The sequence below is a fragment of the Falco punctatus genome (genome assembly GCF_963210335.1).
Source record: "Falco punctatus genome assembly, chromosome: 14".
Classification (NCBI taxonomy): domain Eukaryota; kingdom Metazoa; phylum Chordata; class Aves; order Falconiformes; family Falconidae; genus Falco; species Falco punctatus.
Window position 1 is genome coordinate 20,140,195 of NC_137594.1, and position 22,032 is coordinate 20,162,226.

At 39.5% G+C, this 22,032-nt stretch overlaps 2 protein-coding genes across 5 annotated transcripts in view; one reads left to right on the forward strand and one right to left on the reverse strand.

Moving 5' to 3' along the window:
- On the reverse strand, positions 1–1,712 carry DDX28 (DEAD-box helicase 28). Its single transcript, XM_080364764.1, has one exon. The coding sequence runs from the start codon at positions 1,629–1,631 to the stop codon at positions 36–38; it is 1,596 nt and encodes a 531-aa protein (XP_080220890.1). The 5' UTR covers positions 1,632–1,712; the 3' UTR covers positions 1–35.
- Positions 1,614–22,032, forward strand: part of DUS2 (dihydrouridine synthase 2) — a 26,483-nt gene continuing 6,064 nt past the window's right edge. Inside the window, exons 1-12 of one of the 4 annotated variants that reach the window (XM_080364771.1) lie at positions 1,614–1,742; positions 2,141–2,280; positions 5,578–5,623; positions 7,138–7,229; positions 8,191–8,234; positions 9,033–9,097; positions 12,471–12,514; positions 15,783–15,848; positions 18,490–18,560; positions 19,041–19,127; positions 20,431–20,599; positions 21,546–21,667. In XM_080364771.1, the coding sequence (XP_080220897.1) occupies positions 2,158–2,280; positions 5,578–5,623; positions 7,138–7,229; positions 8,191–8,234; positions 9,033–9,097; positions 12,471–12,514; positions 15,783–15,848; positions 18,490–18,560; positions 19,041–19,127; positions 20,431–20,599; positions 21,546–21,667 (929 nt within the window). In that variant the 5' untranslated portion in view covers positions 1,614–1,742; positions 2,141–2,157. The other 3 variants (XM_080364770.1, XM_080364772.1, XM_080364773.1) reach the window with 3 other exon arrangements.

Genomic DNA, 22,032 nt, shown 5'->3' on the forward strand with positions numbered 1-22,032 from the left:
TTATATCACCACTTGGGAAACTGCATCAAGCTCCTTTAACCTGGAGGCTTATTAACAGAGGAGTCCATGCCTGGGAGACCTCTCCTTTTCCGGGCTGCAGTCTCTATTTTCCGCACCAGGTCCACATCCCACCGATGGGTGACAAAACTAACCACGGTTCCTGGAGCCTTGCTTCCCACCCGTCCAACTCGTCCCACGCGGTGCAAGTAATCCTGCAGGGTGTTTGGGAAGTCATAGTTGACCACTAGCTGCACACTGCTGGTGTCCAGCCCCCGCGAGGCAAGGTCAGTGCATACAAGGACAGACACATCGCCCTTCTGGAAGGAGGCGAAAATGCCAGCTCTAGCAGCTGCTAACATCTGTCCCTGCAACCTCAGGTGCTTGATTTTGTGGTCATCCAGGACATAGCCCAGCCAGTTGACGGTGCTGGCACTGTTGCAGAAGATAAGAACAGCCCCACCAGATGCTGGGTGGTCTTTGAGTAGCTGCAGCAGTTCAGGCAACTTGTCCTGGCCTTTGAGGCGGACAAACTTCTGCAGGACGTGGGATGGCAGGCGGTGCAGGCTCTGGGTGGCGAGGGTGACAAACTGGCCCACATCGGTGAACTTCCCCAGAGTCTGGCTCAGCCCCGTGGGGAAGGTGGCTCCAACCACCACCACCTGCGTCCTCACCTCCCCGGGGCCGGCCAGCCCGGGAGCGCCGGCAGCCAGAGGCGCATGTGCCAGGATCTCCTCCAGCGGCTCCACGAAGGTGTCGTCCATCATCAGGGCGTCCACCTCGTCCAGCACCATCCAGCGCAGCCGCCCCAGGGCCAGGAAGCGCATCCGCAGCGCCCGCCACAGCGCCCCAGGGGTGCCCAGCAGCACGGCCACCCCCGGCGGCGGCGCCCGCAGCTGCCTCCGCAGCCCGCCCGCCGCGCCGCCGCCCGTCAGCCCGCGCACCTGCAGCTCCGCCGGCCGGCACAGCGCCGCCGTCACCGCGCCCACCTGCGCCGCCAGCTCCCGCGACGGCAGCACCACCAGCCCGCGGGGCGACGCCAGCCCCTCCGCCGGCGCCTCCGTCGGCCCCTCGGGGTGGCAGAGCAGCCTGTTCAGCAGGGGCAGCAGGTAGGCCAGCGTCTTGCCGCTGCCGGTCTCGGCGGCGCAGAGGGCGCTGCGGCCGCGGCGCAGCGCGGGGATGGCGAGGCGCTGCACGGCCGTGGGGCGGCACACGGAGAGGCCCTCCAGGCCGGCCAGCAGCGCCGGCGCCAGCCCCATCTCGGCGAAGGACGGGCCCTCCCGCTCCGCGTCAGCCGGCGGCGCCTGCAGGGCGGGAGCCGCCTCCTGCGAGGGCTCCAGCTGGAAGTAGTCCCCGTAAGCCTTCCTGTGCTTCCAGCCCGCCGACACCAGCGGCGGCCGCTCCCAGCGCCCCACCGTCTGCCAGCGGGGCTGGCTCAGCTCCGGCCGCCGGCTCCGCAGCAGCAGCTTCCCGGGCCGCGCCGGCACCGCCTCCCCCTTCCCGCGCCGCCGCCGCTGCTCGCCCCGCTGCAGGCGCAGCCGCAGGGCCCAGGGGACGCGCACCACGCTGCCGGGGGGCTGCCCGCCCGCCGCTGCCACCCGGGTGGCCGCCGCCCCGCCGCGGCTCAGCGCCATGGCGGCCCCTCACGTGGTGGCGGCGGCGGCGCTGCCCGATGACGCCGTGAGGAGACGCTTCCCTCCGGTTTCCCCCGCCCCCCGGAGCCGCGGCTGCGCCACGCTGGGAGGGTGAGTGCCGCGAAGGGGGGGGGGGGGACACGCTCGGCTGGTACCTCAGGGAGCGACGCGCCCTTCGCCTTTTCAGCTGCCGGCTGGGGGCTGAGCCCCGCGGGAGCCGCCGTGGCCCTGAGGGGCTCTGGCGGAGGCGGCCCCGGCGCCCCTCGCTCGGTGGCAGGAGCCGGGGCGGCGGGAGCTCCCCCACGGTTCGCCCCGGCGCGTCAGAGCGCCGCCGGGCTCCCGCAGGGTCCGGGTGAGCAGCCGCGGGGCCGCCGGGCCGCTCGGGGAGCCTGTCAGGTGGGACAGGACCGCGCGCTGCCCCTGCCCGCTTCCCGCCAAAGGGAAGCCCGGGGCGTTCGGCGGCGGGAAGTTCTATTCCGTGGCTGTTCCCCCTGATTTCTCTCTTTCAGGTAGTACCGCGACGGGAATGACGGTGAACGCACCTCTGTGCTTTACGGGAAAGAAGATCCTGGCTCCAATGGTGCGGGTGGGAACGTTACCCATGCGTCTTCTTGCTCTGGACTACGGTGCCGATATCGTGTACTGTGAGGTACGAAGGATGAGCAGATGAGGCAGTCTTACCTGATAACATTGTTAAGAAAAGTACAAATAGACTTTGTTTATTGTAGGATTTTTTCTTCTTACACATAGTTTTCATCAGAAAAATGGGGAAAGAAGAATCGCCGTGGCTTAAGGCATTCCCTTTGAGCAGTCTTCCAGTTATGACAAACCCTTATTTGAAGACTTTTCAATAATTTCAATTAATTTGGACAAAACAGCAAAAAGTTATGGCAAACTCATTTTAAGACTGTTCAATGATTTCCATTCACCATAATGATTTCCTCACATTCTACTGTGGTTTTTTTTTTTTTTGGGGGGGGGGGGAATGGGTGATTGTGGTTTGGGTTTTTTTCTGTTTTTGAGTAGTCTCACAATTTTGAGGGAAGTCTTAGACTGATCAGCCGTCTCGCCTGGTTAGTTCTGCTGTGCTAAGCCAGAGCATCCATATGTACCCCTCACAGTGCTGCTGTCCTTGCTTAACAACTTTTTGTAAAGCTGGGTGAAGTTGAGACATTTGCCACAGATATTATTGGTAGGACTAGGTACTTTGTCTTCACTGTCATTGTTGCAGTGCATCAGTATTCCCATTTTCCCCTTCAGTGCTATTATTAGCTCTTCTCAAATGTAGGCATGGGTACAAGTTAAATGACTCAGCTGAGATTTTTTTTTTTAAAAAAAAGCACAAACCACCAAACAAAACCCGCAACAGTAGAGTTAAACATTACATAAACGTGGCTTAAATACTGGCTTTCCTGGCAAGTGTTTGATCTGTGCCAGTAGAACAGACTGAAAAACAAACTGTCAGAATCTGTTGTTTATGATGTTCTCCAGGAACTCACAGCAGCTCTCTTGTAGTTAATTCATTGCCCTTTTTGGAGGGGAAGGAAAGATTTGTTCTCACACAGATAATAATGCTGTTTGTTTTACCACTTGTCTCTAGTTTCTAGAATTACAAATGATACTTAATTAGTTGGATCAGCTCCATGTGAAAAATAGTTATTGCTGGGTGATTCAGAAGAAATCTCAAAATTCAGTAGAATAGTTACTGCTGGATGTCATAAAATTGGGAGTAATAAGGTGTTTTTCTTCTTTGAGAAATAATAATTAACAGTTTCCCAGTTGATGAATTATGACCTCACTGCTGTACATGGGATTAAGTGAGACTATACATTTTTTCATTCTCTGGGAGGCTAACTGTAGATCATGTATAGAGAAACCAAAAGCATAATTTCAGAATCTAGACATCTTAAACACTAAAAGTGAGTCAGGCTTCAGACACCATTTGTACTTTTCCAGTGTCTTACACTTCTTAGTAGCAACAAAAAACCTTGTTACTGAGCAGCTACTGGATTTCACTAATCAGATTTGACAGGGCCATTGTATAGGAAGTGAGCAGAAGATAGTAATGTAGAAATTGTTGTGTTGTCCTTTTTTAGAAAAAACAACCCAAACCACAACAGAACACAAACATAAAAGTATTGCTTTGCTTACTGGTGAAGTCATAGGGTATAAGAAGCTATTTAATACAGTGCTGTAAACTGTATAGCTAAAGCAGTTTCTCCTTCACACACTTTTTGCCACAATTCCAGAGAACAATGCCTCAAAAGAGGAGACCCTCAAACTTCCTTAACAAGTTGCAGTATGTAACAAAACTTGTAGGATGTAAGTTATTCCTGTAGCCAAAACCCAGTTGTAGTTTTCCTAATGTCAGCTCAAAAAAAAAAAAAATTGTCTCTTCTTTTTTCCATATTGCTGTTGAGACACAGGAGAGTTAAGATGCCATTGACATGGGGTAGTGTTTGCAGTTAGTTATCTGTCTTAATAAATTTTGTCAGAAAAACTATGCTTTGTGTGTTTTCTTAAGAACTGACAAGACAGTATAAAATACTTTTAGGCAATTACACTGCAGTTGTTTGGCAACAGAACAGCATGGATAACTGCATTTTGTAATTTTATTTCTGTACATTAAAACTTGTTTTTCCAATTTATCCTTTTGTTTTCTAATCCTTTCCCCCCAACCCCCTCAATTTTGGAACTCAGAGGTGTTTCAGAACTTAACATGAACCTGATGAGAAGCATTAGTTAAAAGCTTAAATTAAAAGCACTGCTCTTAAGACCTATGGTATAATGCAAACAAATTGCAATTAGTCTAATTTATTGCTCATTTATCCCATACGTGTACATCAGCAGGTCTTAAACCTTGTCTTATTTGCTAAAAGAAAGATTCTCTAGTAGACTAAACAACTTCAAGTACCTAACATTTGTGGTGGGCTGACCCTGGCTGGACACCAGGTGCCCGTTGGCACTGACCTTGGTGTCTGCAGAGTTGTTTCTTTCACATATTCTCTCTTCAGCTGCAATTGCTGTTGCGCAGTAACTTTTCCCCCTTAAATACGTTATCCCAGAGGCACTACCGCTGTCGCTGATGGGCTGCCTTGGCCAGCAGCGGGTCTGTCTTGGAGCTGGCAAGCGTTGGCTCTGCTAGACATAGGGGAAGCTTCTAGCAGCTTCTCACAGAAGCCACCCCTTAGCCCCCTTGCTACTACTACCTTGCCACAAAAACCTAGTACAACACTACAGTGTAGTGGGCTTTTTTCCCGGTTTATGTAACAGTTGGATTAGCAGCTGCATATTTCAGCATATAAGTTATTAATTAAAGGCAGTCAGTTTGTCTTAAAGCTCACCTATAATCAAGTTTATGAGATACATATGAAAAAAGGACTCAAATTCCTTAATAAAATGAATGCATACATCTGTAGTTAAGCTTATATATGTAGGTAGAAGTCCTGGTTTCTTCTAAAGAAAAGTCACTAGTTCTAGAGCAAATGGTGACTGAATGGTAGGTTCTCCAGTAAAGGTTAACGCAAAGCTTTATTTTGTCTTTTAACAAATGTGGAGAACTGTTGAAACTCAAGAGTAAGGTTAAAAAATTTTAAAGCATAATAATGCTGTTCTGTTCACCTATGTGCTTAACCAGTATAAATGTACATTGATTCTGTGGTTATAGTGGTGTTATCATCCCCTTCCATTCCAAGTGGTTTGTTTCTAGCTTGCTAGATAGGTATTTGAACAAAATGGTTCTTCTAGAACCATGCAAACATGTCATGTTCATATGTACTATTTTGAAACTTCAGTTGAGTGTGTTACATAGTTTTCTTGGTTTTGTTTGCATTTTTTTTTCTGTATTTGGTGTCCTGTGAGAGTTATTTAATAAAATGGGCAACTGTTTAGAGCTGGGTGGTTTAAACACTTCAACTCACTGAGATATTTTATTCTTTCTTCTCAGGAGCTGATTGACATAAAGATGCTGCAGTGTAAAAGGGTTATAAATGGCAAGTATGGCATTTCTTTTGTTAATATCTGTAAACATTCTTCTTTCCAGTTAAGAGAAAAAGTAATTATTTTTCTGAAGTAATTTTATAGTGATTGCAATGAGGTATCAGTACATCTCATCTCTCTAAATTGTGTCTAGGGACTTAAAATAAGCTTTTGAACCACTACCTTACACCTGTCTGCCGCTATACAGTTTCAAACTTTCAGTTTCCCTTTTAAAGGAATTTCAATAGTCCAGTTAATATCCCTTGGGAAAACTATAAATGTTTTTGGAGGATAGGGCTAATTTAATAGTAATTGACAGTTTGCTATTCTTTTTAGGGCCCTAAAATAAGGTTTTTCTCCACCATTGACTTAACTTATTACAAGGATTCAATGAGGTTTTTGGTAAACTCTGACAGCAATCAGGTCACTGGGTGTGCAGGCCCTCTAAAGTGAAAGACTGCGTAATTTTAGCTCCTGGAATGATGTCTTCCTCTTTTTAGGAAGAAAAATGGGATCAGTGTGGAAAGCCATTACTCATGTTTTACATGGTGCTTCCTGGTAGCAGGTGAAAGAAACTAGTAGTTTGAATAAACAGGACATTAGAGTTCCAGTGCATTGTTTAAAATCTGAAACAGTTTAATGTGGGTTAACAAGACAAATAATAAAATTTATTTAAGAGGTAGCCCTCAATTATGTATCTACGTACTGACTTCAGCCTCTCTACTGCCTTGGTATGCTATTATACTAAAAAATAAACAGAAAACTTGGTTTGGGGTTTTTGTTGTTTGAGGGTTTTTTTCAGAGATTTTTCATGTATATGTGCTAATGGAAAACACAATTTTCTGAGAAAAGCTACTAATATTGGTTACAAAGCATTTTAATTTTTCAAGAAAAGTTTGATAGTGTCCAGGAACCAAATTAATTTGAACTGCAGTAGAGAGTTTTCAATCATGAGTCTTTGTAGGTGTTAGCTGTCTGTAACATTGTAACTTACGTGCCTTTTAGTCTACTGCAGTAAAGAAGCAAGACATACAAGATCTCGCTGTTTATCGTTCTTTTATTAACTTGATATGCATGGCCTGGATTTGGCCTAATGTGATTTTCACAGACAAGTTCTTAAAAAGATGTCTTTGAGACCTCCCCAGCTGAGTGGCATGAGAAGCAGTTGTTCATAGTGTTTCTGTTGGGAAACAGAAGTCCACTACAAATCTGCTTTCCCCTCCTACCCCTTCCCCAGAATAGCACCATTATGTTCATTCTGCCTGATTCATCATTACACTTGTTCTGGTGCTGATGCTTGTCCAAGAGACAGGCTGGGGGGATGTTAGGGAGTACTATGGGAGGGAAAGAGCAGCACACAAGAAACGTACTTCAAGGACGTGTAGGAGGTAGGGTGCCATTAGTTCTGCTGTTCACAGAAGACTTCTGTGATAGCATTTCATTTGGATACAAGTTACATAGTCATATTACTTTGTGATTACATTTGTATATAATTTTTTCTGTTTTATCTGTTTCTCGTTTCATGTAGAAGTACTCGAAACGGTAGACTTCGTCGCACCTAATGAAAGAGTTGTTTTCAGAACTTGTGAAAGGGAGAGGCACCATGTTGTCTTTCAAATGGTAAGAAACCCACCTCAGGTACTCTTCTAATAGCAACATAGTTACACAAGGTAGCACTAGTAACATTAATCTAAGTCTGAAGCCACTCTCCCTATTGCAGACTATCAATTTCTTGATGCTTCAGGTGGAGGTAAAGTTTCATGCCAAATATGTTGCAGAATTCCTAAGCTGTTGGTACACATGTGGTCAAGATGATACATTATAAGCTCTCTGTACAGCTCTTTTCAGAAGAGGTAATTAAGATGAATTCCTTGCTCTCTAACAGTAGCTTGTTTCTGTAATAGTTGTCTTTGATATATTTCTGAACATATAGGTACCAAAAATAAATTATGCTGTTATTTGATCACATGCTTAAGTCTTGCATTGTCCAGTGAACAGTCTCTCTGGAAAGACTGAAATAAATGGCATTGTTTAGTGTAGATAAGAGAGGATTAATGTGTGCATTAACATTGCACAAATGGGTTAAAGGCTGCTGGAGATAAAAAGACAGCAATTTGCTCTTCAAGACCACTGTGTAGGACAAGAGATGATGGGGGCTGGAGGGAGGGAGGGAGAAGTGTGAACTGTGTTAGATATTGAAAAAGACCTTTTTCAAAGGTAATGATCGTCCGGAATAGGTCGCTTGTAGAGGCTGTAGAATTTTTATTAGTGGAGCTTCTTAAGACCATAATAAATTAATATCTAATAGTGATGGGCTAAGAACATTGGATACTGCTGTAGGTTAAGAGGGTGGACAGACTTCTCTGGATCCCTTTTTGCATCACCTTCTGTCATTCAGTGGCTGGCTTTAGTACATGCTTTGGATAAATGTTTTGGCTGTCTGTTGTGCTGTGAATGGGTCTCTGTCACTTTACACTAAATGCTTAGAGCAAATGTAGTTATACACATGTGCAAATAAGCACATTTTTTTTATTAATTTGGTTATATTTTATAATTATAAATCCTCTTGTTTTACCAACAGGGTTCAGCAGATGCTGAAAGAGCACTGGCTGTAGCTAAGCTTGTGTAAGTTCTCATCTCACCCTCTTCCCACCATGGGTTTGTTTAGAGGTTCTTTGTACAGAGGAATTATTGTAGAAGACATTTTCTTATGATTGAGAGGATCAAGGTAGGTCTTGATAGGACTAAGAAAAGTTCTGTAGGAGCTGCACAGTAAAGTAGCATATCAAAAGACCAGTGGTATAATGGTTTAACTGCAATTTCTATTTAAAATAATTCTTTGAAGCAGCAGCTACATAAGTTCTATACTGGGATTGATAGCTTTTTGCTAGTGCAGTAATTGTGTCCTGCATCTCTCCAGTATGAAATTTCCCTGGGTATTGCACAGCTGCAAGTAAGACCAGTATGTCTGAAAATGTCTCCTATTGTTTGTGGTTTGAAGCCCCCAGTAAAGTGTGCAAAACAGGAAAGTCTCTCTCAAACCTTTTTAGAAGGCGTTTTTAAGCCTCCATTTTAAGTAGATAGCAAGTCCTATTGAAACTTCTTTAGTGACGGTGAATTTAGTGATAGATATATTTATATATACTTAATCCTATATAAACGTATTTAAGATGAGTATTTGCAGCTTCTGCAAGACACTGGTCATTGAAGCCTGTGGACAGACTCATCTTCAGTCTGCTATTAAAATAAATATGTAGATTATGTAAGAAATAAGTTAGAAATTCAGAAGTTCCAATAAAAACTTCATCTTAAATTCTCATTTAAGCCTTAATGATGATGAAACAAGTTCCCTGGAAAGATGTCCATTTCCTGATTCTTGTTCTAATATGCTGAGAAATATTTTAATTGTTTATTGTCTTTTAGAGAGACTGATGTAGCTGGTATTGATATCAACATGGGATGCCCAAAAGAATATTCTACTAAGGCAAGTGGATTTTGATTACTCCTATTTAAGATTTTTGTTTCTTAGAGGTGCGGAATGCATGTTCTTGTTTTCTGGGTTGAACAAAAGCAGTAAAATTTTCATGCAGATAAACGTGAGTTTATTTTCTTGCAATAAACAAAAGAGTCTTGAAGGTGTCATGGCCCTAATACAGTAAAATAACATGGTCTATTAGAAATCTGTGTTGTATGTTACATTTAAAAGTAAATCCTGTAAGGCAGGATAAAATAAAATGGTTTGTTTGTGGTTGGGTTGTTTTTTTTAGTGTTTTCCTGAGTTCATTAATTTGTTGGATGAATGAAATATGTTCTTCTTGGCCTTAAGAAAAACAAGACTCACAGTTTGTCATCCAAGCAAGTAAACATTCGCAACTTAGCAATGCTGAGTTCAATTATTGGTCAGTTTTATTTGGATCAGTTAAAACTTGGTGATATTTTAGTTAAGCACATGCAATTCTAAACTAGTCCTGTGTCATTTGTGGCTAAAACAAAGTAGTCAAACTGATTGTTAGCACTGTTAAGCCAGTTGGTGTACAGACAAAAGATCAATGAATTAGGCCATGGAGCTCCATTTTGATGTCATGTTCATGCAGAATAGATAAGACAAATTTAGCACTTACTGTCAAAGAAAAAGAACTTTAACTTAGAAGACTTTAAAATTCATTCCGGAGAAGTCGTCTGGCTGTTGCATTTAAACTTTCTATCCTCTGATCTTTGTAGTATTGGCATTTTTAGCATTTGGAGTAAGTTCTCTGTCATGTGAAGCTGTAATGCTTCATCCTTCAGTTGAAAAAAAAGCAATATATCCACACAGGCAGTACTTTTACTTTCTAATTCTGTGTTACCTATCTTTACATCTGGAAGCTCTTTACTGGACTTTTACTAAAGCAAGAGCATGAATGTAAATGGTAACTGGAAATCTGCCCTAATTCCTATTATCAGCCTAAGATTTTATAGAGCTTACGTATTTTCCTTCGTGAAACCAGGTTGCCTGTGGACCAAGTAAAGCTACTTTTTTCCCCCCTGTCCCCTTTCACAGTAGAAAAAAATAGAATTCTGTGGTAGTTTATTGTACCTGGAGCATAAAAACATGGCTGATTGAAATGCATTAAAGTGATATTGTTAAAATGGAATAGTAAAGGCCAAAGCTGACACTGCCAAATATGCCTCTACCTTGCACAGTGCGGTGATGCTGTACAGACTTTACTCCACATAAGTATATCATCCTCCTTTCGCAGTTTTTCAGCCAAGAGAAAAGGATGCTCTGTCTAAATGGATATATTTTCCATTAATGACATATCTTTTGTTAAAACTACTTGAAAAGGGTTTGTTTCAGATCACGTTGCCTTAAAGAAATACAAGGACAAATAATGTCATGGAGTTTTGGAACAGAAGAGCCAAAGGGTCCTAGTGATTGTACATAGTGTATATCAAAAGAGGCTGATGTTTTCCCATCACAAAGATTGGTTTTCCTTTGGAGCATGTGAGGTGTGTAAGAACCTTGCATACCTTTCAGGTATCTAGTATCTTCACTGTAGCGGTTCATAGTTTTTCAGCCTGGATCTGACAATGGTCATTGTTGAAAGTACCAGGTGATGGTGCAAGAAAGGCATAGGATGCATCAATTTGTAGGGGGATTTTCTGTTTCACTACTTCTTAGTTTTGTAGGTTGGCTTGCACTCTGAAGAATAATTACTTAAATTCTTCTAATACTAAACATATGGTATGTTTAATTACATGACCAAAACCCATCTAACTTGTCATTACTTTTACTCACATACATTTCTAAGGTCTTTTCTGTTTTAATCCCATTAACTTTTTTGTTTCAATGATAAGTTATGAAAATGACAAGGTAAGTGAGGTATGGTGCAAATAATATTTCACATTCTTTTAAACTCAATTTTCAATTTCCGCTGTTCCAGAGTCTTTTTATTTATATACTTAGATTCTGTTGTTTCTGAACTTCCTCTGTTTTTCTGCCAGGTGGCTTGAGATAAAGTGGTATTACCAAGGAACTGTAGTGATGCTGAGTACATGTCATTAAATTCATAATGGTCTGGTGATATTTCCAGTAGTGTTTTCTTTAGCCTTAATTACTTTCTTCTGTATTATAACTAATTACATGGAAGACTATTCTATCTTTTCACAGAATAATAATTAAGAACAAAACACCAAAAAATCCACCCTGTATAAGGATGAAAGATCAAAAATTTCAGTGCTGGCGAATGGTTATTCTGCAGCAGTAGTTTTGGATCAAAAAAGTTCATAGAATTTTGAACTTATTTCTTATGTCTGCCTGTTGGCCTCTAGATCTATGTATGCAGATGAAATAGGGCAGAAAGAACAGCTGAAATGCTGAATTAACATTTTTTTTTTGTTTTTTGTAATTTGTGTTCAATACGGCCATTTAATTTGTCTTGGCCTGTTTTTCTAAATATACTGTGTAGACAGAAACTATTGACATCAAGACCTCTCAAATGGGGTGTGTAATGTTAAAACAATGAACCTGTTCAGCTATCACTTAATGAATAGAAACCAGATAATTACAGTTGCTAAAAATGGCTTTTTGAAATCCTGTCTGCTCCGTAAAGTGATGGGAGCAAGTTGGTGCCCTGAATTACTGCTTAATTATTCTGATATGGTTCTAGGAAATGTTTCACCAAAGTGTTCAGTAGTGCTCCTGCATTTTAGATGTTGCTGTTTTCTCTTTTTTCATTAACATAACATCGTCCTTTTGCTGTGGTCTGCTATTAGGCTGTGCTGGTTTTGGCTAGGATAGAGTTAATTTTCTGGATAGCAGCGAGTATGGGGCTGTGTTTTGAATTTGTGTGGAAAACAGTGTTCATAATTCAGAGATGTTTTTGTTATCACTGAGCAGTGCTTACACTGAGTCAAGGCCTTTTCTGACTCACCCCCTTAGTGAGTAGGCTGGGGGGCACAAGAAGTTGGGAGGGGACACAGCTGGGTCAGCTGAGCCCAGCTGACCCAAGGGATATTCCATACCATAGGATATCATGCTCAGTATGTAAAGCTGGGGGGAAAGCTGGTCAGGGGCTGCTGTTTGGAAACTGGCTGGGCATCAGTCGGCAGGTGGTGACCAAGCATCACTTGTTTTGTGTATTCTAATTCTGTTATTATTTTATTTTCCCTTCCTTTTCTGTCCTATTAAACTGTCTTTATCTCAACCCATGTATTTTACTTCCCCCTCCCCCATATCACTGGGGGGGGGGGGGCAGGACTGATCGAGGGCTGTGTGGTGTTTTAACTGCCTCCCAGGTTAAACCATGACATAGACAAAATAATGGAGTTGAAAAATGTGCTTGCCTAGTGTGTAATGTTTCTGTGTATTTTCCCAGGGAGGTATGGGAGCAGCACTGCTATCTGATCCTGACAAAATAGAGTCTGTAAGTATCACCTTGTGCGTTTTGAACTGCCTTGGGAAATACATGTACTATGCTCTACTGGAAGCAGGAATGAATGCATAGAAGACAAATTTGGAAAAGCTAGAGTGGAATAACCGCTTCTGAATACTGACATTAAGGTTATGGATAAATAATCCTGATTAGTTCTCCTTGTCATTGTCTGGGCTATAAAATTGTCGCCTTCTTCCTTTTCAGTTTAAAAACTTTCACAGTGTGGTGCTGTAGTTCCAGTGTTTATGCGCATATGTATGTAAATCTGTATAAAACCCTATGTGATCCAGTATGAAAAAGATTTATATGTATGTATATATCTATGTCCTTATGTATTCTTTAATATATATCCTTAAAACCCTGTATGAGCCTATATAAAAAAGATACGTATACATCTATCTCTACATAATATAGATAGATAATATGTTTTGTTTGGTTGGTTTTGTCCTAAGGACTTCTCAGCTTCCTGAGATTAAATGGAGTCCAGACATTGCTCTGGCTTTCCAGGAGCATTGTTAGCATATAGTTCTTTTATTTTCTTTCTGTTTAAAGACCTGATTCTTCATAGCTCATATGAGTTGACTGTGAAATTTGTCTTATTTTCCCTTAGCTTCTAGTTGCTCACTGTATCCTCCTTCAGCATTTTTGAGGGCAGTTCTAGTTACAGTTGACCTCAGTAATTGAATCACGGTACACAGTGGCAAATGTTTCAAGGTAGTTATTCTTTATTTCTTGTACTGTCAAAAATATGCAGATCTGGACAAAACAAGAATACCAAAAGCATTGCTTTGTCTTTTTCCATGTGGCTTTTTGGTGTGTTTTGTTTTAAGGGTTGTTTGATGTAGGTCAGTCCTTTGAAGACACCAGACTCTTTTCACTCACCTGCATGACATTTTCTGAATGATAGTCTTTTTCTGATCCCTGCAGCTCATGCCTTTTTCTTCTGTCTAAAGTGGGTGTTGAGTCAATTTTTCTTCTGTAAGTCCTTCCTCTTATTGTGATAACACCATTCAGCTTTGTAGGCTATTAGGACTTAGACAGTTGCAACAAGCTGTTCTATTGCTTAGTAACTATTCTTTGTAAGCTCAGACATGAAAACAGGTTGTTCTGTGTCATTTATTTCATTCTCCGAGGACATGCCATTAGAAGAGCATGTCATCAAAGTTATAACCATGATGGAGTGTTAGTCTTTTGCTAAATGTAAGAATCTTTTGCTGTCAAGAGCCATGTTGGTAGCTAAGATGTATAAACTGACCATTCAGGAACTGGAAACATTATTAAGTGTGTCAAAGCAAGAGTTTAAATGAAATAGACTGGACCTATTACTCTCTCTTTCGTTAGGTGATGGGAAAAGCAAAAGTACAAGTGATCCAGTCTTGATCACAAAACATTTTTGTAGAAGTTTGGTATCAGTCTCGATTTTTTGAAAGAGAAACAGAATCAAATAAATGTTACTATCCTGCAGAAAGTCAGCTAATAATACAGGCAACAGAACTGGAACCAGAACCCAATTTTTTGAGGCCTGTATGATGTTCCATGAATTAAGTAAGGGGGGTAATAGCATGCAGAATTAAATTGTAATTTATGAAGCATGAGGTGATGAAGGCTGAAAGAAAAAAAAATTAGGAGTGGGAATTGAGAGGAAAATATTGAGCAGGCTAGAAGTAAATCTGGCAGAAGTATTTCTCATAGGAATGAGACCCAGTTTTAAATATGACTGTTTACAGTTTCTTTTCCCCTTTACAACCGTTACATTTTGTTTTGATCTTCAGAAGAGCAAGAAACCTGATATTCAAAAATTTGGAATTGCCCTTTTCAATGTAAGGTGTTAATAGGCAGCAAAATCTTAAGCATGAAAATTACTCTTAGCCAACTGTGAAGGGATAACTAAACTCATAGCCTGCAAAAGACATCAAATTGCAGCTCCAAATCAAGCTTTCCATACAATTAAAAGGTGTAGGGTTTGGTTCTCGCATTGGAATCCTTAATGAGGCTGACACTGAAGACTTAGAAGATTTGCTGATGATGCTGTTGTAAGAAAAATATAGTGATGATGTTTGGAAAATTATGTCATTTTATTTTGATTTATATGCAAAACGTAATAGAAATTAAAAATACTAGAGAGAGGGGGTTTTAGATCATTGTCTTGGATCTTACTGTTTCATTTGAGTGAATACTACTGAGAAAAGATTTAAGTAGACAGTGCAAGGTGACGTGAATTACTTGGTAGTTGTTCTGAGTATAAGAACTTGTGAATGCTAGCTATAACAGCTCATTTCTGTATTGGGAACCTAGTAAGTGCAGTAACATTAACCAAAATTCAAGTTTCATAGTATATGCAGTTCTGAAAGAAATAATTTACCTGCAGTTCCATCCATTTTATACAAGGGAAGTGTACTCAGAATAACATGCATGATAATATATCAAAAACCAGTTGAAAACCACAATTTTTTCTAATAACAGTCAGGATCAGCTGGTTTCCACTCATATTTTAGAGTGTGATTTATGTAGATATTTGTATAGATTTCTGGTACCACATATTGTGTACTCATAAGTGATTTAAACATGTATAGGCCATTACATGGCCCTTTTAAGTGTGGTCTGTTGGACTCAAATTCAGCCTGTGAAAAGGAGATTCTTTCCATAGCTTGGTTCTTAAATGGTTAAACTAACAACTGCTCATTTGTCTGCTTATTCTGAGTTTGTTTTTAATGAATAAAATGTGCTTTGTGTCAAGCATGGAATTCAGTTTACAATTTTTGTTTTCTTTTAGAAAATTCAGTAATGTTGCTTGGTATATCCCTTTTTTTTTCCATTTTGGCCTTTTTCTTAAAATAAAATTTCTTTTTAGGGAATACTTACATTATGTTTTCATAAGAAAGTCACAACTCTAATATAAGATTGAAAACAGTTTCATGAAGATGTAAAGCTTCTGCATTTTGTTTTAATAATATCAGAGTTTACTGGTCACCGCATTAAAAGCAGTGTTAAAACTCTAGCAGCAGTTAACTGCTCTGTAAAAATCCAGTTAAAATCAAAAAGTCAAATAAAAATGGCTTTGACTAGAAATAGGTTTGTATATCTATCGGATGAAGTGATACACTCGATACAGACTGCATGCATCCATCTAGTAGGTAAGTTTATAGGGAGAGTAACTGGTGTTACATTGTTCTAATTTCTTTGTGTCTTCAAGAGGGGAAGGAGGGCTTTATTAATGTTACTACTATGATCATGGTTTTGTCTTTTTTTCTTTTTCCAGATACTGACTACCCTTGTTAAAGGAATTTGTAAACCAGTAACCTGCAAAATCCGCATTTTGCCCTCAGTAAGAACATAAATCATAATGTTAAACTGTTTAGTTGTTGTTTATTTCTGTGATCTTAAGATAAGTTAGAAATATGATATTCTAATCTATTGGCCTTTTAGATCTGTTTTTGTGAAATAGCACTTGGAATTATAATTTGTTTGGGGTGCTGTCATGACCTAAACAGTTAGTGGGTGTATAAAGATCGTGATTTTTATGTCATAGAGACACAAGAGGGTGTAGGATGCCACCCCTTGAGCAGCCGGGAGGTGTTGTTAATTCCTATTTCTCACCTGGGGCAGCCAACAGATGATTGTTTTCTCTAATTCAGATCAATTTTTTTTTTTTTTTCCAGACAGTTTTCCTGTACCTGCAGTCAGAATAGCCAGTTACAGATTATTTCTTTCTCAAGATGTTTTCCCCTTTTTCCAGACTATTTCTTACCTTTTCAGTTGATAAGTTGCTGTTACAGTTCCTTGATTTTTGCACTTCCCGATGGTATGTCAGGATGTTTCTGGTTTCTAGGTACCCAGTTGCACTTAACCGGGGATGCTTCTGATTCTGATTCTAGTTCCCAGGCTAGTGGTTTTCAGGCTGGCAGGCATTTTCTCTCTCAGTATTTTTCAGAAGATATTTTCTTCTGTTAAGCAATTTTACCCTTCCAACCAGGTTGCTTTTCTGGCTGCTCACATCAGATGCCAAATTTCATTTCTCCTCCCTAATTTAAAATGTCAAGAAAATACTAAACATTAGATATCTGCACTTGGCTTTATTCTGTTGAACTCCAAATGGAGATATTTCTATTAAAAATATTTTATTCCTGTTTATTGTAATCCATGGAGTTAATCCCAAAGCTTTTGCTGGTGGATAATACTAAATGAAAATAAAAAGGAAAAGTGCATTCCTATTTTTGAAAACAACTGCCAAATGTGGAATTGACTGAGTACATGTACATAAACACAGTGTGATGAACTTGGAATTTCTTGGCAGTCTGCTTGAAGTTTAAACTTCAAGAGGGGAAGACCAAACCCTAATGTTACTTCTCCAACTTCCAACGCTCATGTTAATGATGAAGTTTTCAATAGTGAAATTGTGTTTATGAAAGAAACTCCATATGCTCTATAAACTACTCATACTCTACACTGCAAGGAAATTTTGCATTGACTCCTGATTTACTGTATGTGCAATGACAGCAATAAATACTACAAATGTTACGCAAGTTAAAAACAACTTCTGTAGCCTTTGTAGAAACTGACAGATTGAAGCACTGAAATTGCTAGCTTATACAATGAGGTTCGTAATCTTCCTTGCAACACCTTCCTTGCAATTAGAATTACTTTTTTTCTGGGTAGATTTCTGGGTATGATAATTCATTTTGAAGAAATTATGGTAAGAATATGGTATTGCTAAAGCTGTAACATTTTGTTTTGTCAGTATTTTTCTAGAATTTAACTGCTAAGAATGTAGTGAAAATACATAGGTTCTTTTCTTTTTTTACAGCTGATACAGCTTTCTTACTGGATTTTTTTTTTCCAGTTGAATTCCCTACATAATTTTAAGCCTCCAGAAGGTGACGTGCCTTCTCTTTTAATGACTGATTATTTTGCAATTGTGTATTTAATTGCCTGCCTAGATGCTGTGATTGCATATGACCTGAATAGATATTACTGTAGATGGATGAACTGTGACTGAGCTAGCTATTGTTGAAAAGTTATTTACACATGCACTTAAAATGTTTAAATGAAGCCTGTGTGAAAAGAATCAGTAACTCTAAGATCATTTTGGTACTGAAGTATGAATCAGAGAACTGGCACCTCACCTTTTTATTTTATACAACTATGCGAGAGCCTCTTCCTTTTTGTTTCAAGCTGCTTTTGCATAACAACATCCATCAGAACAGCAGGTGAGCTTCTGCCTCTGTGTCCATGCCACCTGGTAGATGCTGCATTTTTTCAAGGACTGAATGTGCTATTTTTCTGATGAGCCACAGATCATTCTCCAGCTTCTGAAGAGAAAATTTGCTTTTCATTCTCTTTTTCTGCAAAGCTGCGTAAGAGAGGCCAATCTAGCAGTGTGATATTTCTTTCTGCCATTTAAGAGCATCTTTCCTCTTTGAAGATGTACTGGGAGCTTCCCCTTTTCCCTGCTCAGGTCACGTATGAATGTCTTTAGAATTTTCTAGATACTAGTTAACTTCTTTAAGACACATCTGAGAAGAATATTTATAGATGTGTGATTGCATGTCACACTGATTTCAGAATGCATCCTCTTACTAAGATGCGTTTCGATTACAGTTTACAGAGTAGTCATTAGAGAGGACTTGCTAATAAAGTGTTTTGTATCATTTTCAAATGACAGTCTAAAGGCTTGTTGGAAAATACTCTCCCTGCTACAGAACGTTGTGTTACCTGGTTAGGGAAAGTTTGCTATGTATACTTTCAAGGAAGTATTGAAAATAGATTCTAATTTTTGTATAATATGTAGTTCTTTAATTGAAGTATATATTAAACAGTTGTGCATGTTGTGCGTTACTGTTGAAACATAGGAATCGTATCCCTCTTGATAAAATGAAAGGCTTCCAACATTTGTTTGTACAGTGATCGCATGATAGTTACTCCTTTTTCTTTGAACTAAAATCACATTGTTCTCTCTTATCGCTCAGGTTGAGGATACTGTGAACCTGGTAAAAAGAATAGAAAAAACTGGTATTGCTGCCATTGCGGTCCATGGAAGGTAAATCAATTTTAGGCAAGAGAAACTTAGATATTTTTTTTTTAGTTTGCTGACAAACGTGGTACAGTTAAGATATGACTGGAGTGTACTCTACATGTAATATGCGGTTCTAATTTCAACTTTTAACTAAATCAGTGTAGAAAATCAGGCCAATAATTAAAGAACTGAACCACTTGCTGCTATTTCTCTAAAATTTTTGTCTGCAAGACCGAATAAAACTAGAATTATCTTGCATACTCTGTATCTAAAAATGCTGCTTATCTGGATATAGAGTTACAGTAACAATGTTTTAAAATTTATTTGATATGAAAAAGTTATCTTGTGCTTAAATAAAAAAAGGGAAAATTACTTCAAATATATAAAGTAAATAAGTGGAAATAAGTATGTACCAATTATCCTTGAGTCATGTCTGCTGTGATTTGGATATCTGCAAGTTCCATAGGAAATCTTGGGTCTTGCCTTTTTTTGTTTGTTGGAAAGGAAGAAGGAGGAGAGGCCTCAGCACCCTGTCCACTGTGATGTGATCAAAGCCATATCTGAAGCAGTCTCCATTCCAGTAATAGCAAAGTAAGTTGGACTTAAAAGCAAAACTCACATTGTGCGTTGCCAGGAATCCTTTGTTTGCCTAGGTAAAAGATGAGGTTATCAGTTTTTCTTAGATTTTATGCATGTCACAAGTCAGCTCTGTATGAGTACTTCCTATGATGCAAAGTGCAATTAAGATATAAAAAATCAGAGGTTTATTGTTGATAAATTGTTTCTAATTAATCCTTAGCAGTCCTGGGTTTTTTATGGTTCTCTGAAAAGGATATGGTCTTTGTTTTAAATCCACTTAGTGAAATTTTCCCTTTCTAAAGAAATATAAATGTGCAACTTGGAATCCTGCTGATTAAATATATTTGATCCCTGCCGTAACTTATTTGAGAATTTTAACTACTTGTGCCTCAAGCTTAGTCAGGAAATATACAGGAGTGAATAAAAGGAAGTAGAATGGTGCTAAAAAAGGGCAAGAAAATTTTAATTGATACTCTGATTTCTAGAATGGTGCTGTGTTTATGGAATAATCTTTTGTTAATGCAGGAAGCTTGCTTGTTCTGTCTTCACAATATAAATGTCTGTTTTTAAAGTAATTTATGATTCTCTAGTTTTTATTTTGAATTTGACAGTGTTTCTACTTTTGAAGGGATAAAGATCTTACCGTTTTTAGTTCAGAAGTCCAACTTTTATTTTACTTTGTAGAGATGTTGAGAAGAGAATTTTTAAGAGAAAGGAAAAGTGGTTTGAGTGTCCGTTTTGCTTGCTAACACATCTGGCTTGCTGACTTGAAAGCAGAGGCAGTACAATAGAAGCAGTGCAACCTTCTTTTAAGTTCAAAGTGTTCTGTGACTGATTGAGAAGTATTACTTGTAGTTACTGGCCGTCTATTAGTGCCAGAGTGAAAGGGATGCTGTCCATACTTAACTTGTTTTCAGTATCACTTATGCCAACAGAATAAGCATGCAGTTGAAGGTTACAGAACTGGCAATGACAAGGTACCATTTTTTAAATAACATAGAAGTGATTCTCTGTGAGCCTTATCTATTAAGAACTCTGTGAAAGCACACAGTTTGCATAGAACACAAACTATATTCTTTCTTCATGAAAAGTCCTCTGTTTTTAAGGGAAGTATGCAGATAATGACAAATATTATATATTTTTTTGCGTTTCAATAAGTTCTAGTAAAACTCTCAGACCCCATAGATTTGACATAATGTCCTAAATAGACTCTGCTACTGTTAATGTAATATCACACTGAAAATACAAGGCTGTGTAAAGCACAAGTAATAGCAAATAATACTTTCATGATTATAAAAATGATGTTAATTTTTAGTGGAGGATCTCATGACTTCATCAAAGAATATACAGACATTGAGACCTTCCAGAAAGCAACAGCTGCCTCATCAGTAATGATAGCTCGTGCTGCCATGTGGAACCCATCTATCTTCAGAAAAGAAGGTCTTTTCCCCCTGAAGGAAGTCATGCAAGATTACATCAAATACGTATGTTTTTTGGAAGATCTTACTTGTAGTTAACACTGTTTAGGACTGCTAATCCAAATCTTACTACAGTATCTTAACTCCTCTTCATTTTGAAGACTTGGGCTCTGGGGGTATTTTAACATATTGCGTGTGACACGAGTCTAACAAATCAGCCACTGCTTCCTCTGTTTTATTTTCTTCAGAAAAAAAAATGTTCAGAAGTCTGTGTTCAGAAAACAGTTTTTCCTGATCATTATGTACCATGTACATTATGTACCATGTACATTATGTACCATGGTATCTTTTGTACCATGCTTTTTAGCCCTAGTTTCTTGGGAACATTTATGAGGCTTAGAAGGCTATCTAAAAATGTCTAGGAATTTGAAAAGATAATGAGATGTAGGCCAACTCTGTTAATGTTACAGTTGTGCAAATAATACTGAACAGAAAAGTGAAGGAATATTAAATACTCAGTTGTTGCTCAATTCATTTTTAGAAATTAATTGCTTTTTACAAATACTGTCAAGAATTTTTAACAGCAGGGAAGCAAAGCGAATGATTTGCCAACAGAGTGATGCTGTATTGTAGTAGCTCCATATATAAAGTTTTATCTACTCTTCAAAATATACAATTTTAATAACATAATAGGAAATTAATCAGAAATCTGGCTTTGATCTGTCATCAAGTTAAATTTTTTTTGTTTTTGAAATATCACTGCATTGCTAGTCAGTTACGGTCAACTGGTCAACCCTTTCTTCATAAGTATATGAATAAGTTGAACTTCTGTTCATGAAAACATGCCAAAACAGAGTAATACTCACATTCATAAGTAGGTTTGAATATGTTATTGAGGAAACTGTGCGTTCTGGTTTACCTTTCAAAAATAATTCTGTAATTCATTGAGAGACATGAGCATTATATAAGATAAATTTGGCATGGTTTTATATACTTTGTCTCTCTCCTTCAGGCAGTGAGATACGATAATCACTATACCAACACAAAATATTGTTTGTGTCAGATGTTGAGGGAACAGCTGGAAACTACTCAGGGTAAGAAGCTCCATGCTGCGCAGTCCACACAGGAGATCTGGTAAGCGTGTACTTCAGAAATAGGAATTGCACTCTGCCAAACTTGCAAACCAGTTCTTTTTCTGTAGCACTGTCTGGCATTTCATAAAACTCGAAAATAAACCAAACAACAAAACCAAATCCAGTTAGTGACATGTGGAATAATACAATTAACCTTTTTGTGTTTCTATCATGCTCAGATGTTAAAGCTTTAACCCTAAAACTGTCTATGTATTCAACATACTGATTTCATAAAACTTCACGGAGTGACAGGCATTTATCCAATGTTTGCATTAACTGATTAAGAAAAGTTTCAGCATTCTCTAGTGTTAGACTGGAGGCTAATAGTGTGTAGGAGCTTGTCATCTTCCAGAGATACTTACCTGT